Here is a 17,436-nt window from a genome sequence, read left to right as displayed (position 1 = left end):
TTTTTTGAAAAGCTGCTGTGGATTTTGCTGGTTTTTATTCCAACAAAATTATTTTTTTTATAATTTAGGTTTATTTTGATTGCCACCAAAATATCACCCAAAAACACAAAAAGTTTCCTTAAACAACAAAAATTTTCCATATCACACTTGCCTACTTGTTTACGTGCTCCACAGCAGATGAACTCATCAATTATTACATTTACGTCATTTACACATTTGATATATTGAAACCTGTCAATTCTAGCAGGTATAAATTAGCATGCAAGTCAGTACAGTTTACTGTTATCAACATGGAGCCCTTCCACCATGTTCTTTGGATGTCCGTTCTGGTAAGTTGGATATCCTCGTGCTTTAATTTGATCAAATATTGTTGAAGGTCGTACAGGATTTATATTACCGTGAGCTAATTTATGAACTAATAAAAGTCGTACTTAAGGATATTAATCTAGTTATTCAAGCTAAAAAATCATACGAATCTGGACTAACTGGAAATCGGTTGAATAAATATTTTTCATTTAAAACGCTTTAAGTGAAAGGTGGTTGTGTCATAAGATGGGTGATATTTGTTTTTATAATACAGAAAATGCTATAACGTCACTGTTTGTTCACTAGTTTGTGTATGGTGTAATGTATTAAACAGTACATTGCTTTACTGTCTATTGTAGTTTACATCGTATTACAAAGGAACATGATGTTTGTTGTAGATGTTAAATTGAATTATCACTGAATATTTTTAGGAAGGTATATAAAAATAACCCTGAAAATACTCAAAGCAATATTAATCAGCCAATTTTAAGATGTTCTGTTATAAAACAGAAAATATAGCTATTGCAGGCCTGAAATGGAGTTTCAGCTAACGCAAGTTAACTCATTGGAATGTATAGGTTTATGGTCCAAGAAAATTAAAACGTCTCAAACTACAGAAGTCTATGTAGGCCAAGGGAAATACGATCGGTAAAATACCAATATAATTAAAATGCAGTATATTTAATATTACACAATTTTGTTTATACCTTATTTTACATGAAATAATAATGGCAGAGCCAAAATAAAAACCCTAAATCTACTGCTTATTAAAAAAAGTATGAGTTAAATTAATAATTTTTTCTTATTAATTTCACTGCTGGAAAAATATCTGATTGATTATAAATTGTTAGTGTAATATACTCGTTGTTTAAATGTTTTGATTGAATTGTTCATAACTTCATCTCCATATAAAGGTGTGTTAAGATGTTGTATATTCTTGCAAAATCGTCATGGCAGCTTGACAACCCAAAAGGCCCTTGGTAAATTTTCGAAAGTTTGCTTGCGTATTGTGGTGAAAACAGTTTTTTTCCTGGCTATAAAACTGGCCTAAAACTCATTTTTGATGCAGAACTTAGTTTATATACCAAAAACATAAGGGTGTATCCGATCCGAAATCCAAGTAACAGGCTTAAAAACATTATTCATTTTGTATAAAAAGTATTGCATTATAACAAATTTGGAAAACACAGTTTTTACAGATCAAGTTAATTTAATTTTGAAATGTAAAACAGTTATTTTTCCAGGTGTTTCTAGTACTGGAGACGGCTGCGGTGGTAAGAAGATTTTATAATATTTAGTTTTGTTCAACTATTTCTATGTATTAATTGATTTTTAATGAACAACACGAGTAGCTGTGAAGTCTATAGTAAATGCGAGAGTGTGTACTAAAGACTAATTGCACCACACAACCATTAAGTTGGCCTGAACAGCTGATTGGTTGAAGTTTTAAGCATTACAATTTTGCTTATTTTCTCACAGGTCTTGAATATCAATGGTCCGTTACCCATGTTGTTAAGTAAAACCAAAAAAAGCAATGCTGTTAAGTGACTCCTTTTAATTCAAGGAACTAAACTGTAACGGCTAGTAAAAAAAAAAAAAAAAGTGTCGTAGGTAAAATCATTTAATTGTGATATATTGAACTATTTCGTAAACCAAGACTATTAAACTATCAATTAGTCCTGTCTTTTAATTTTTGTTTTACAATATGTTCATTTGGGTAAGAAAACAAACACCACTCCTGGCATTTGTTAAATTATATAACATTAAATACTAAGTAGTAAAAGGTAGTTTTTCCAAACTTTTTCATTTTAAATGCTGGGAAATGCGTTACGCTATCTTAAAAATTATAAATTTAAAAACATAGCCTAAGTGATAAATGAGTTTGATCTGACAATGGAAAGGCTTTAGATCAATAACTAATATAATTTGTAAAACACTTGTTTCATATTTTACATGTATGATATTCTATGTTGAAATTAACTTACGTTTTCCGCCATTTAATTTTAATTTTTGTAATTTACAAGATATAAAATGATTAAAAATGATTTTATCACCAATTTGTTTTCTTAGTTACAGTGGGTAAAAGTCGACTTTCCAGTACAAACCGTAAGTTGTTAATACTCATAAGTTTGATAAACTAAGTTTTAAATCGTGTAATGAGTTTATAAAGCACTCTAAACTAAACTCTTTTGAATATAAAAATTGTTTATTTTACCTTTTTGTGTCAAAAGATCCGTGTGTAGTTAGTGCAACTACAGCTGTTTCATACCACTAGGGTAATCTTCAGGATGTTGGTAGAACGTTAGATAAAACAACATTCATTCATAGATGAACTTGTCGAAATAAATATGTCTACATACACGAAATACACAAAAAACATTTAAATAACACGAATTTACGAACTTGGCCAAGTGACGAACACACGAGACAGGCGCCGATGGATGTTGTGTCATGACTGCTGTCGTGTGTCGCGTGAATGTTGCCAGCAGTCATGACACAACCAGCTGTAGTTGCACTGACTACACACGGATCTTTTGACGCAAAAAGGTAAAAAACCATTTTTATATTGCAATTTACGATCCAGAGGCTTACCCACCATGACCCTTTTGAATGCCAATAAATCACTTCTCGGGAGGATTTCATGCAAGCTAATTTTATTGGGTCTTGGGATAGAAAATATGAGAATTTGAATATATAAAGATAGTTATATATATACTATACCTATTTGTGCTTGTGCTAACTGAACAAACAAACAAAAATTGTTACTCAAAGTAATAAAAACATAATAATTCATCATCTGTTGGCAAAACTGTTTTATGCCTAACACTGTCTGGATTTGGAGATTGTAACCTTACAAACCAATGTCACTTTTGAGGTAGTGAAACTGGCATACTAACCCAGAGATAGTTCGCCCTATCTAGCCTAATGCTTAATGTCTAACTCAGATGAGCCCTGACGTTTGTGTACCAATGAAATAAAAACATAGCTTAATAATTAAGGAGACAAATACAACAGGAAAAATTTGCAACATATTGAGCGGACTTGTAACGACAAAGTTGAAGCTTCTTCTGATAACTAATACTTACTACTTACTAATACTTACTAATACTTACTTACTAATACTTACTAAATTACTTATCTACTATTCAAATGAACGTGTATAACTATTCTATTTTGATGGTATCTACCTTTGATAAACGATACATACATATATAACTTACCACCAATAACTTTGGCAATCTTTTTCAGGACCCAGAATGGATAGAGGTTTGGAAGGTGAGTAAAAGCGTGTCTTTCTTATTTTATTCAACATACCTCTGCATAGTTTTTTCACTCAGCCTACTGAACTTTCTTCAACACAATGTATAACTGTCTGAATCTTCTAAAAAAATGCAACCCTACACAATACACAGTAAAACTTGTATGCAACCCAAAACAGTGATTGCTGCGAAATTCACGATTTTAGAATAAAAACACGATTTTACCTGATTTAGGGGTATTGGAGATTTTGTTTTGTGCATTTACTCGTTTCATTTCCTAAAATTAAAATTGCACCAACTTCATGGTGACTTTAGTGGTAAAATACATTATTAATATTAACCCAGGAAATGTATCACAGCCCACAAATGCACGGAGATAGTTTTAGCTGAATCATAGAGTTTAATCTATGGCTTAATCTAAAACCCAAATGTATACAATATTTCAGTTTAAATGATACAAAATTTCCATATGACACATTATAAATTACTCTAATTGGGTTTCATGCTTAAAATAGAGATACGATAAAGATGAAGAATATAAATATCAAGAAATAAAGAATAAGATGCAATAAAACTGTTTCAGGGAAAAACCGGCGGAGAAACTTCTTGGTTGGTGAGTAAAGTATTTATATTCTGCAGTTTTCACACACCTTTCGGTTCATACTTTGATTACTCAACTTACTTTGTACTAACTGTAATCTAAATACCACTTATTAGTTGTATATTGTATGAGTATTTACTTAGGATTCCGTGGATTCCACTAAAGGATAATAGTATATTTTGTATGGTTATTTTCTTCTGTTGTTTTCAACATTAAAATCCAAACAAATTATTTAGCTCGAATGTTCATATACGTAAATGCCTGTTACATGTATTTGTTCGGAAACAAATTTCATGCAAAATTTTTTATTATTTTATTTACATTTAATATTGCTTTAGTTTCGGTAAATGTATTCCTTACTTTTCATATTGTTATTTGCAATTGTTTATGTCGCCGAGACAGGCAAAATTGTAATACAGTATTATAATAAAAGTTGACTCATGAAATGCTTTATGTATGTGAGCACTAGCTAATAATCAAAGGCCTTAGCTATTGTTTTTGGTCCACGAATATACATATTCCCTATGCATCTTGATTTGTGAACAACAATGTCACCATTTATTTTCGCCATATTAGCATAACCAGGTTTTCAATACGCGTGTTTAGGGCAGAGAGCGGGTCTAAATAGTAGTTATTTTTAGCCCCTGGTTAAAAGATCATATTCAGTATAGAACCACCGCTGCACGTTTTCTTATCATATACAATTTGGATTGCAAACGTGCGCGTTTCATGCGATTGCTGTAACCAATCGTAGTGTATTGTTGCATTGTTGGCGGCTATTCGTATTTCACTGACAAGCAGTAGTTGTTATCGTTGAGTAGCATATTGTGTCCAATGAAACTAACAAAATATGACCAAAAGTGTATTTTGAACCCTTGTTCATCATCCGACCAAGATATACTATACCGAAAATTATTCTGGTTTCCTAGGAATTTTCCAACTGTTGGGTATCGGTTTGCTAATATGTACTTTACATTAATACTGTTGGGTCACACCATTAACGGTGATGAAAATCAAGTCGAAGCAAAATTGAATTTTTATTAGATTTCAACGTTTCAAGTGTGCTTGGTCCTATACGTTTATCCAACTCGACTAAATTTAAATTGACCAACTACAATTATATTTTTTTTATCAAAAAATAGATTAAGTTTTGATGGTGAAAAGAACAATAAAAAAATGTTGTCAACATTTAATTCTTGCGACCAATTAATTTACTATACCAATGAATATATAACTTTCAAGATGTGGAAGAAAAGGTGTGCCAATTGGTGTCTGTCTACTGTAAACATTGTGTAACCATCTGTGGCAATTGGCCTGATAAGTTGATAGACGTTATACTTTGTAATTTTATTTATCTTTATTTTCAGATGGAAATGGATGTTTTGAATTCAGACGTGAGTATCAGTTACCTCTTCGACAATAGAACATTTGAGATAGCTGTATCATTACATTCTAAAGGTTTGCGAAAAAACAATATTGTAACCTATTCAGATTAGAAAATCATGATTCTGAGGAAAGATGAATTATTTTTAAGCCACGTAGTTAGCAGGATCACTACAGTAATGTTACTTACAACAAACAACTATTATACAATTATAATAATATATTTGTACATTTATAGTCCTTAGGTACTTCACACAGGCATTAATGTTGCAACATGATCTATGTGTGAGCGAAATTTTAAAATGTTGGTAGAGAGTTAAAAGATAAACTGTATTTCTACTAGCCAATTTGAAAAGATTAAATATAATATTTTTACAATTATGTGATAGGTTTTTATCAAAAGATTGTGTGATTTTTAAATGAGAAATTGGGCAAGATTAAGAAGTAGGCTACGACTCTTTAACATGTAAAAGTTTTGCCTAGTGGTAGCTACTTCCTTAATTAAACATACTCCCTTAGTATATTTGTCATCCTTATGGATCAGCTGAATACAATTATATTGTAATTTCGTTAGGTGCCGCTACGATCGGGTTTATGTTTACGCTTGGTTTGTTGTTATTTCAGTTATTTAAAACCTCATTTAACACATAATACCCCCGCCGCAGCAAACCTGCAGACTTAGCAAATTTCCATGTACCTGATTGGATTTAAACTAAAATGCCTCCTTACAAATATCACATTTATTCCCTATTTAAACTGAATTAGTTTAATGAGTACTTAGGTATACTGCAACAGGGAGGGTAAAAAATCTGTTTTTATATAAAATGTTAAAAGGTGCTGTGGTAAAGAAATTAATTTAGTAAGAAATTAATGTATTTTCCAAATTTGATCAAAATATGTTCATAAACAAGCAAACTACAACAGTTGACTTATTCTCCATAAGAATAACATGGGAATTTTAAAATGACATTTTTTTGAATTTTCTCCGTAACAATTAGGCGCATAATAACGCTTCAATATACTAAATTATTTGTTTTTTTAAGCTCTACAAAATGGTTTGAAAAGAAATTGTCAAATTCTTAAGTTCTTAAATTGTCAAGTTCTTAGGGTAAAAAATGGGAAAACCCTATTTTTACCCCATAAAACCCCCCATAAGCCCCCGTTCCCATAGTCCGATCATGCTGGTTCGCGAACTCATTCAAGTTTATCCCGCCTTACACCTTCAAATCAAATTTTATCAAAATTGGCCAATATATATATATATATATAGATAGATATTTAAAAATTTGAACGAATTGTGTTTTTGGCCTCTGGGGAGATCAAAATGAAAAAGTAAATCGGTCCCGGGCTTAGGTCTTACCATGAGACCTACGGTAATAGTTACTTCCCTATAGGGAAATTCGCTAAAACGATCTAATCATAAACAATAACTTGTCCCCTAGTTATATAACGAAACCGTAAAGTATAAATCATTAAATTGTCCCTAAAATAATTAAAACAAAATTTCATTGACACTAGCGATCAGTGTCACCAACATGAACTATACACGAAAACGACTTTAAATTTTACAATGGGATGAGAAGTCTACTTTTCTTGGTTGGTCTTTGCTGCTACTTATTTTATTTTTTCGCTGACTTTAAATAGTGAAAATCCCAAAATAATTTAATACCATTGTAAAATACTAAAATTGTTTGTGCTTGATTACAACAGCTTAAATTGAACCAAAAAGAATATCAAATATCTAAGTTGTACCACTGACAATTAATATACGCAATTAGTATAATAATTCAAAACTCAAATTGAGAATTATAATAGTCAAAGGTTGCAGGCAGTTTACTTTTGTTCTTTTGATCAATGATAAGTGTGTAAAATGTAACTAACTGTGGAACGGGTTTAAACAGATTTATATCAGCTGTTTGCATATGTTGACTTTTGGTGTTTGATATCTAATTATATAAAAGGCAAAGCCCTCACTGACTGACTGACTGACTCACTCACTCACTCATCACTAATTCTCCCACTTCCCATTTACCTAGGAGGCTGAAATTCGGTACACCGATTCATAGGAAAACTAAGTAGTTTTATTCTCATCGGGCTATCGGGCTCCGCCCCAGTGGCTCTGGTGTTTCCCATGTTAACCTTATGGTTTTTCATATTTAAAAGGAATTTCTTAACAGCTGTTTTAATTAAACAAGTTGGTTCTGTTCTATGATGTTCAATAGCATTAAATTACAAGGATTACCAACAGAGTGCAGCACTATTATTTTTTTTAATTTATGACTACAGCCAATTTGCAACCAAAAGGTGAGTGAGCGTAGCGAACGAACTTCAACCAGGACGTGATTGAGCCATGCGAACGAGCTCACTTGTGAAGTTAAACGGGGCAAAGCCCGCGGGTACAGCTAGTCTTATATATTTAAAAAAACGTTGCAAAACTTATGACAGCTAGCCTGACCATTGCGAGTTGTGCCAAAAGAAGGGTTATCGGTCCTATGGGTGCAGGTTTTAATTGTATTTTGAAAATATTTATGTTAATTGGGTCAACAATCGAAATTAAAATTTTCTTATATAGATTTAACATGGATCCAAATTTTTAAGCTCACGACAGCCACTCTGACCATACTACTGGCCCGATTTACACGCGGTTGAACTAAAAGAAAGATTATCGGTCTTATATGTGCATGCTTTATTTGTATTTTGAGAATATTTATGTTAATTGGGTCAAAAATGGAAATTCGACTTTTTTATGGTGATTTTACATGGGGCTAATTTTATATATTAATAGACAAACCTGTTTGTTGAAAACCTTTTTTCTCAACTCCTGTGCATCGCATGGAAAATCTACGCATACTGTTAGAAAGATATTTGCCTGAAGCTGTAGATGTACAAAATCCCTTTATAAATTAAAATAGGCTTAAAAATAAGCACACAAATGAATTTTAAATTTAAAATACATGGGCCTTATGGGTTGTCATGCTAGTGACGAAATAACACCAAAATATAAACAGAAAATCAAAACAAATGGGAGAAATTCCAATCACACGTTTAATTTACAGCGTGGAGTGAAAATAGAGAAGCTTGCACAGTACATACATAGTTTTGGTCGAGTTTTTTTTTTTTACCACGGGCGAGCTCTAGTAATTATGAAACTTATTTCATAACGATTCGGTTTTCTTAATAGACATGAATATGAATTTTTAGGCGCGCTCATGATCGGATGGTGTTGAGGTACGAATATATTACAACAGTTTCGCTCACACATAGTTATCTTGTTGTAACATTAATGCCTGTGTGAACTAAGGTCTATAATGTACAACATTAAGCCACCTTGACGTCTATTAAAAATCACCTTAAACGAAATGCACCGTTATGCATGTCTTAAACCTAAAATAGTAACAAAAAGTCAACAATAGGCAAAATATTAAGGTTAAGTGCTACTCATATTATTGCATTGTAAATGGTAGTCGTTGCGTAACAACATTATTATTTTGGACCCAAAAATATTGCCTATGATGGAACGAAACAACAGCGGCGTAATGTTTACTTTAGTTTAAAGTATCAGAACCTTCTATCATCCAAATACACTGATTGAGAAAAACACATTCTGGATTTGTGACCTAATAGTGGAGTATGGATTCTGATAAAATCATTAGTAAAACTGTCTTGCGAAAAGGTTAAATTGGCAATCTGTGAATTTGACATTTATATTTGTGTTTTAGGAAGAGTTTGAATCTAGGCATAGCAAATACCCAGGAAAAGTACTTGCGATTAACGTGAAATACTCGGAACTTGAAACTTCCAAGGTAAGTTATCTGCTTATAATTAAAACGTTTTTAAAGTATGTGACATTTCCAACTAACTTTGAGTTTTGATAGGCCTTTTTGATTAGTTATGATCGATGTATAGCTATCGAATCATTTGCATCACTGTATAGATTTTCGGAAATAAATTTAGAATCTCTCTGCAACTAAATCAAATCCAGATAGAGTATGTTGTTAGGGTTTATAAAGCAATCAAAATGTACATAAATCGCAAATAGGGCTTTAAGTTTATATTTATAATTTGTAAATTGCAATGCATCTTTTTAGACATTTCCACTCGTTGGGTGGCAAATCTTTTCCAATATGTTGTGTGGCGTTCTAATTTATCTTCAGTGTAAAACATACAGAACTTGGAAAAATGCTTCTTTCGGTCATATTTTGCAGATCATTAACTTACCAAAATCACGAATTAAATATAATTGCGATTTACGACCTTGGAGATCTTTGTAAGTACGGTATTACTATTTAGTTTTGGTTATTCTGGATAAAGGGTGTCAAATAACTGGGTAAATATGCATTTTCGGACATACCTTCACGTCAACTTTTTTCTTCCTTTTAGTATGAGGATTCATTTCCCAATGTCTTGAAACGTTTTTTATGGACACCCTGTATATAAATTTGTTGTCTTGAATCACAAAAATGTTTACATTTATATTATTTTGTCTTTCAAATTTATCTATATCTGTCAGACCGTCATATGGTAAATAATTGGAGGGGAAGAATTCCTAGAAGGTACAGCTGCTAAAGCCGACGAAAGAAAGCATTTATTGTCAATATGTTTTATGTTTAAAACTGCATATTGTTTAGATTTAAAACTTTCTGATGTGAGGATGTATGACTTTGGAGTAAGATATGGGCCAATATAATCTGCCAATATTTGGTGCTGTCATATACCCATCCACTGCCTTGGGCTCGATGCATGTGCATGGACGTGACAATCTTTAGAAGAGAATTTTCAATTTAAGATTTTTAATCTATTTGATGGAAAGTAAAGAAAAGAAACGTCTTATACTTGGGCGACGAATATTCACCTTTTGGGTCTGATGATGTTTGCTGGAGTGTCCAATGGAAATCGATCACCACTTACCATCTTTTATATATACTTACCGTCTTGTGAGTTACAGTATAATCGTAAATATATGTTTTAAGTGTTATAAGCCGTTTCTTTTATATATTTTCCGTAAATTTAATGAAACGTTCAATGGCGATCAAGAAGTTATTTAAATATATTTTCTCAAACCTTAATGTGATAATGCTACTGCAATCTACAACAAATTTTTTGTATTTTATCAATTTTCAATTTTGATCTATTATGTATTTAAGAATGTTATTTTTCTTACTAAATTCAATTTTATTGGCTGAGGACAAGTTTGAAGAGTGTTTTTAAGTTAAGATTGAATCGATTTACCAACAAATTTAATCATTAAATATGGACATTTTTCCAAGAATCGATGTGTCTTCTAAAATGATCAACAGCATTTCTTTTACAAAGATTAGAGAAGTCTTGTGAGTTTATAAGATGTGAGATTTAAGAAAAATGTTACTATCACAGATTAAATCACATACTTTACATATTTTAACCCTCATTTGATGTACCAATGTGTAGTGTCCAATTAAGTTACATTTCTTAGAAAAAGAAGCAAAGCATCGTTGTAATATGGTCTGATCTGCATTGTTATGAGTGAGGTCTTGTGTTTGTGTCTTATACACACACACATACATATATATATATATATATATATGATTTTTTATTGGTCAGATAAAAACTTTAATTGGGGAAAAAAGTGTAGAAATTAGTGCTTCTAATTTTGTTTGTGAACATTTTTTCGTAAGACTTTTTATGTTTGTTCAACAATCGACAGTAAATTTTGAAATATATATTTATGGAAATATTTATGGAGATGCACAGTATTTTAGGACATTTTTATAGGGATATTTAGGCCAAAAGCCGGGGTTTTAAAAAGTGAATAAAAAGCTCCCCATGTAAAATGCTCCCCGTCCCGATTGGTGCCGCTTTCTCCTATACAGTTTACTTGAGTTCAATCAAGATAATTCACTACAAAAAAATTAGGATCACAGCCGGAATCAGGTAATTTTATACTATTTAATGTTCTAGAACTGATCCTGGACCAAAGAACATCTTTTACCTTAACATACATACCAAGTTTCATAAAGATCGTTTTAAAAATTCAAAGATAAAAATGTTTAAGTATAAAATAAAAAAATGGTGGATATCTGGTTAACGAAGCAATTTCGGAAAAAAATGTTATGCTTGATTTTATTTTTCTGTTGACCCAAGGAATCACTACGTAAGTTATGTCCCCGTCTTTACTAAACACGCTGTATATTTACCCTGTTATGTTCCTTAATATTAGTTACAACCTTTTCCAGTATCCTGCATTCATTGTATAAAAACCCCTAATAGAATTCACTTAACTAGTGAAGGAAAATTCAGATATCTTTGTAACGTCGAACTATGTCCCATCGATGAGGTACCTTTTGGTATCTTTCTGAAGTGACTTCGTTATCCATTGTAAATATCGAGGCCCTCAAAGATTGCTACGGTTTGTATTATTAGTGCAGATAATTAATTTATACTTTAAAGCACACTAACTAAAAATATGGTTCTATTTTGAAAACTAAAAGCCTAAATTCAGTACTTAATAACTAAAAATGTTTTATGAATTGTCCAGATGGTAGCTGCAGCTAAGTTCGCAAAAGAAAATATTCGAAATGGCGTTTTCTTAACCGTCTCCGAAAAAGGTTTCTCAAAAAAGTTGGTACAGAAATACCAACTAAATTGGATTGGTGTTATGATTGAATCAGACAGTGGGGTAAGCCTAGTTTTTCGTCTTATCTAATTTTTTTTTTAAATATATAGTGATATGAACCACAATAAGCGTGTTTAAATAAATTAAGATGCGAGTAGACAATATATTCATAGTACTGGTCTACTCTTTAATTTATGATGTTACGTAGTAATACAAAATCTGAAGCACATCAATTTGCCATATATTTTCGCAAATTAGATTGAAACCTCAATTAGTATTCTTTAAAAAGCTCCTTAAGATAAATCCCCCTTTACCAATTAGGTCGATTAACATTCAAGCAGAAATTTTACTATCTCTGGATTTTATTTAATAAGCACAGGACTTAGGCTATGCATCCTAAAATTATGCTGAGGAATAAGGTCAAGAAGCATTCGTTCGAAATACACACAAAATAATAGGTGCGTTTCAGCCACCTAGACAATTAAAACCAAAGTTACTCAATGCTTTGACTGAATAACTCGTTTATTGGACCAATTCTAGTCATGTTTACATGAATTGGTTACGTCAAAATAGTATAAAATGCAACGACATTTATATTACAATAATAAAACATAATCTTTAAAAATCAATTTGTTTCCAATGATAATTAAGAATCTAGCCGTCAGTCAGGAAGTCACGGATGCTGTAGTAGCATTTATTTAATATAAATCATTTTAACTTCTATTGAACCATTTTAACTTCTATTTAACCAATTCTAGACATATTTACATGTATTGGTTACATCAAAATAGTATAAAATACAATTACATTTGTATTACAATAATAAAACATAATCTTTACAAATCATTTTGTTTCCAATGATAATTAAGAATCTAGCCGTCAGTCAGGAAGTCACGGATGCTGTAGTAGCATTTATTTAATATAAATCATTTTAACTTATATTGAACCATTTTAACTACTATTTAGCCAATTCTAGACATATTTACATGTATTGGTTACATCAAAATAGTATAAAATACAATTACATTTATATTACAATAATAAAACATAATCTTTACAAATCATTTTGTTTCCAATGATAATTAAGAATCTAGCCGTCAGTCAGGAAGTCACGGATGCTGTAGTAGCATTTATTTAATAGAATCAATTTTAACTTCCTTATGCATGTCAGATGGCCTGACTCTGTCTTTAGATGCGTTGGAAGGTTGTGAAAGATACTTACTGCATTGTAACGGAGATCTTTTTTTTTGAAAAAGGTTGTATAGTGGACAGGGACAGGGAGATTATTAGAAGTTCTTTAATTGTAATACTGTAATGGTTATGGAAAATATTGAACTTGTCGATTTTTTTTTTTTTTTTTTTTTTTTTGGAATGACAAGGTTTTGTAAATGTAAAGGGACGTTAAGATGTTTGAACTGGAAAACCCGATTTGCAAGTTGGTCGTCTTTTAAAAGAAAATTTAGCTCTTCTTTTTAAAGAAAATTGCTCGCTTCCACGATGCGTCCCAGCACTGTCCCAGTCTTGTATCATTGACTTTGCTTGTAGTAAATTCAAACCAACAATACTGGGTGCGTTCCAGTCTTGTTGCCATTTTCAAACATAAAATGCCGTTTCTTGATTCTTCTAGAAAAGTGCCTGCAGTCTGTCTACCTTTTAGCAAGAACAGAAGTATGTGTTGAGACTTCAGACTATGCCACTTTGATTAAGTTAGATTTTAAAATACTTAACTTTGATTTTTAATACGTGTTAGAAGTGTTAGTTATGTTAAAAGTCTAGCTAAAACATAAATCGAAATCTATATTAATTAGTATTTATTCCAAAATTAATTCATTATACTTTTAACTATTAGTTTTTATACACTAAGTATAAGGGATTTTCTAGGTGCCGATTCTGAAATCGAAGTAACACGTTTATAAACTTTACTAATTTTACAGTGAATCTATTGAATAACATGTAGACTAAGATTAAACAATTTAGTTTTTTACTGATCAAGTTTATTTTACTTTGAAATCTAAAACAGTTATTTTTCCAGAGTAACCTAATATGGGATCCAGATCCAAAGGTAAGGCAATTTTCCAATATTAGGCTATGTGACTTCTGTGTATTCATTCGATTTATAATTAACAACACAATCATCAATTTAGTTCATAGTAAACAGCATGAACCTGTTACCTATGTTCGCTTAGGGGTAACATAAGGGTGAGTTTTGTACAGACTTACGTGTTTTGCACACACGAAAGTTACTATTCCATATGAACTTGAATCCGTCTGGAAAACAATTCCTGGCACAATATTAAAATGTGTTTATTAATATCAAACTATTTAAGCTTTTGTTACCAAGGATTTCCTTTACATAGTATTTTTATCATTTTGTTACTTGTTAATGTAGTTAAAAAAAGGAACCTTTTAATTTAATTTAATTTCTCGGTTCAACGAAACAAATTAATTAGCAAACTTATTGGTTACAAACAACGAAAACAACGAATGAACGAATGTTTTTCGCATTACTTCACGCTAAATCTAGGGGTTACGACATTATCACTTTAATCACCTTAGATAAAATCCATTGGTGATTTAGCGGGATTTGAACCGGGACCCCAGGAGCCGGTGTCCCGCGCTCTACCCACTAGACCAGCTCGCTCCCCCATGCGTGGTAGTTTTTTCGTCCTAGGACGCTAGGCACGAGCCTGGGATTATTTTTCACATTACTTCAGGCTAGACCTAGGGGTTGCGGCATTATCACTTGGATAAAATCCATTGGTGACTTGGCGGGGATCGAACCCGGGACCTCAGGGACTGAAGTCCCGCGCTCTAACCACTAGACCAGCTCGCTCCCCCTAAATGCTTGGTAGTAGGCAGATGGGGATCATTACTTTACATCTCCACAACTTGATCGCGCGCTGGGTTGCTCAGAAATACGCTCGTTTCAGTCCAGCGCTCCCCCATCACCTATCGCACGAACTGTCGCTGCTTCCTTCCACACACTTCACACGGGGCTACCGAGTTCTAATTGATAAAAAGTCCATCTTTGTTGAAATTTGCTCGATTCAAATATGGAGGCACCAATGTACTGGGAATGAAACTACGGAGGTCTCGATTAGCTTTAAAACTATTGTTAAGAGAGAAAAGTCTGACTTGAGAGCCGTGGGCAAGTTAAGCGCACCGCTTTCACTCCCATGGATGCAAGAATCGTCAATCCCCGCAGCAGAGGCTCATTTACCAGATTAGGACTCCTGGATGTGATCATTAACCAATTTTCTTACTGCGATTTCCTTTAAATACTTACTCACAGGGTGGTTTGAACAAATTTCCCCCTGTGACCAACTCAGACCAAGACCCACTACGTACACTAGCGCCAATCTCGTATAATTTTTTGAGTGCCCTGGCGATTCTGTCCAATTATTAAAAACCATCCAAAATTGCCAAACGCCTGATTGGCGTATCTTATGATACATCTTTGACACACCTAATAAAACAGGTGCCTGTTTATTAGTTACCTTATTTTATCTGCGTATAGAATATTGATGCTGAACGAAATGTTCTTTGAGTGTTAAAAGTTTCTATGTTAGGTAATAATAGTGTTCATAAAATCTTGGACTATGTTAATAAGTTGTCCTTGTTTAAAATAAGAATACAATTCTCCTTATCAGCTTTAGCGATAATTGAATAAATTGTTTTCCTGTGGCTTACTTTTAATTGAAGTATCAGTGGACGACAATTTCTTGTTTTTGAAGGTATACTCGTTCTTTAGAAGTATAATCCCGTCAGTCATAAACTTAGGTCGAAATGGTTAATTAGATTATACTATCTGGTTCTGTGTCTAAACTATCATGAGTGAATCTAATAATTCACGCTGGGCAGCTAAGCGGCTATGTTGCTCGCATAACAACCGAAAGTCCTGGGTAAAGTGAGTAGTTTTTCGATGGTTTGAAACTCGACCCAGCTACTCTGATCGTTGGGCTTTAAAGAAATAATCCTGGCTACTGAAACAGCTGATCTTACTTTCGTGATGGAATGGCCTCTGGATAGCCTGAATAAAGATAAAGATTTCTGGTTTGCTGTCAAAACGATCTTTTTAATAATTCGATGACTCGTACATCTGTGTCGTGCTTTTAAATACGGAGTAAATCTTCAGGTCAAGAATGTCTTGATAATAATCCCTCATGTGGAGTTCATTAAACAAACTTTAAAAATGAGTAAAACGGTTACAACACACGACAATAACCTACATTTAAAATGGTTGACAAATATTTAAAGAAAATGAGAAGATGTGCAAGGATCATCTCATGCTATTTCCAATGAAATTCATATATTTTGGTTAAAATACGCACCCAGGTGGCGTCCTCGTCTCAATTAACCTATAATTAATATCAATAAGCTACTGAACTCTCCTAGGATCGAACCGACAACCTGATGTTAAGGTAGAAGGAAAATACTCTACCTAGTCAACTACTCACCTACACTAACGTTGTGAAATATTTAAATTGGGAAATATTAAACAACTTCTTCAACATTTCTTAAATATGAGGTATATTTTCTGGGATTATTTTTCACATTACTTCAGGCTAGACCTAGGGGTTGCGGCATTATCACTTGGATAAAATCCATTGGTGACTTGGCGGGGATCGAACCCGGGACCTCAGGGACTGTAAGTTCTTAGGGATTATGTGGTTTTTTTGTACTTAGTAGTTACAATGTTACTTTTTAACTTTTTTTTCGACTAAGGCCAATTGCTACATTTGTTAGACTATCTAAAAATAATATAACAAACACATAGTCCATGTGATGACTGATTTTTATCTGACAAAGGAGAGCTTTTGATCAATACCTTTCATAGTTTGTTAAAGATTTTTTTTTTCATATGTTGAAATTTACTAACGTTCTCCGCTACCTTACTTTTTATTTTTGTTCAAGATATAAAATTAAGAATGATCTTATCACCAATATGTCTTTTAGCTCACATTTGATGAAGTTAACATTCCTACAGAAGCGGTAAGTTTTTAATGCTCATGAGTTTGATAAACTAAGTTTAAAACAAGTAATTACTTTGTTAAATTTATTTTAAAATTTCACTCTAAACTAACCCCTTTTGTATGCCAATGTACTCTAAATCACTTCTGGAGAGGATTTAGTGCCAGCTTATTTTGTAGAGTCTTGAAATAGAATATACCGAGAAGTGAGCCATATGAAGCTAGTTGTCATATTTATATCATACATATTTGTGAATGTGTTAACGAACAAACAACATATACTCAAAGTTAAACCATACAATAGCTTTAACTTATTTAATCAGT

General features: G+C 32.4%; 1 protein-coding gene across 2 annotated transcripts in view; it reads left to right on the top strand.

The window, feature by feature from the left end:
• Window positions 1-266: 266 nt before the first annotated feature.
• LOC128993932 (uncharacterized) overlaps window positions 267-17,436 on the top strand; it is a 72,614-nt gene continuing 55,444 nt past the window's right edge. Inside the window, exons 1-10 of one of the 2 annotated variants that reach the window (XM_054418059.1) lie at window positions 267-329; window positions 1,551-1,580; window positions 2,377-2,412; window positions 3,556-3,582; window positions 4,150-4,179; window positions 5,535-5,561; window positions 9,270-9,353; window positions 12,065-12,205; window positions 14,175-14,204; window positions 17,099-17,134. In XM_054418059.1, coding sequence (XP_054274034.1) covers window positions 291-329; window positions 1,551-1,580; window positions 2,377-2,412; window positions 3,556-3,582; window positions 4,150-4,179; window positions 5,535-5,561; window positions 9,270-9,353; window positions 12,065-12,205; window positions 14,175-14,204; window positions 17,099-17,134 — 480 coding nt within the window. In that variant the 5' untranslated portion in view covers window positions 267-290. The remainder of the gene's footprint in view (window positions 330-1,550; window positions 1,581-2,376; window positions 2,413-3,555; window positions 3,583-4,149; window positions 4,180-5,534; window positions 5,562-9,269; window positions 9,354-12,064; window positions 12,206-14,174; window positions 14,205-17,098; window positions 17,135-17,436) is intronic. The other variant, XM_054418060.1, reaches the window with a different exon arrangement.

This window comes from Macrosteles quadrilineatus, unplaced genomic scaffold, assembly GCF_028750875.1.
Source record: "Macrosteles quadrilineatus isolate MER2022 unplaced genomic scaffold, UCM_ALF_1.0 Scaffold_5__1_contigs__length_97177068, whole genome shotgun sequence".
Taxonomy (NCBI): Eukaryota; Metazoa; Arthropoda; class Insecta; order Hemiptera; family Cicadellidae; genus Macrosteles; species Macrosteles quadrilineatus.
Note: the sequence above shows the minus strand (reverse complement) of the source record. Positions and strands in the feature narration are given on the sequence as shown.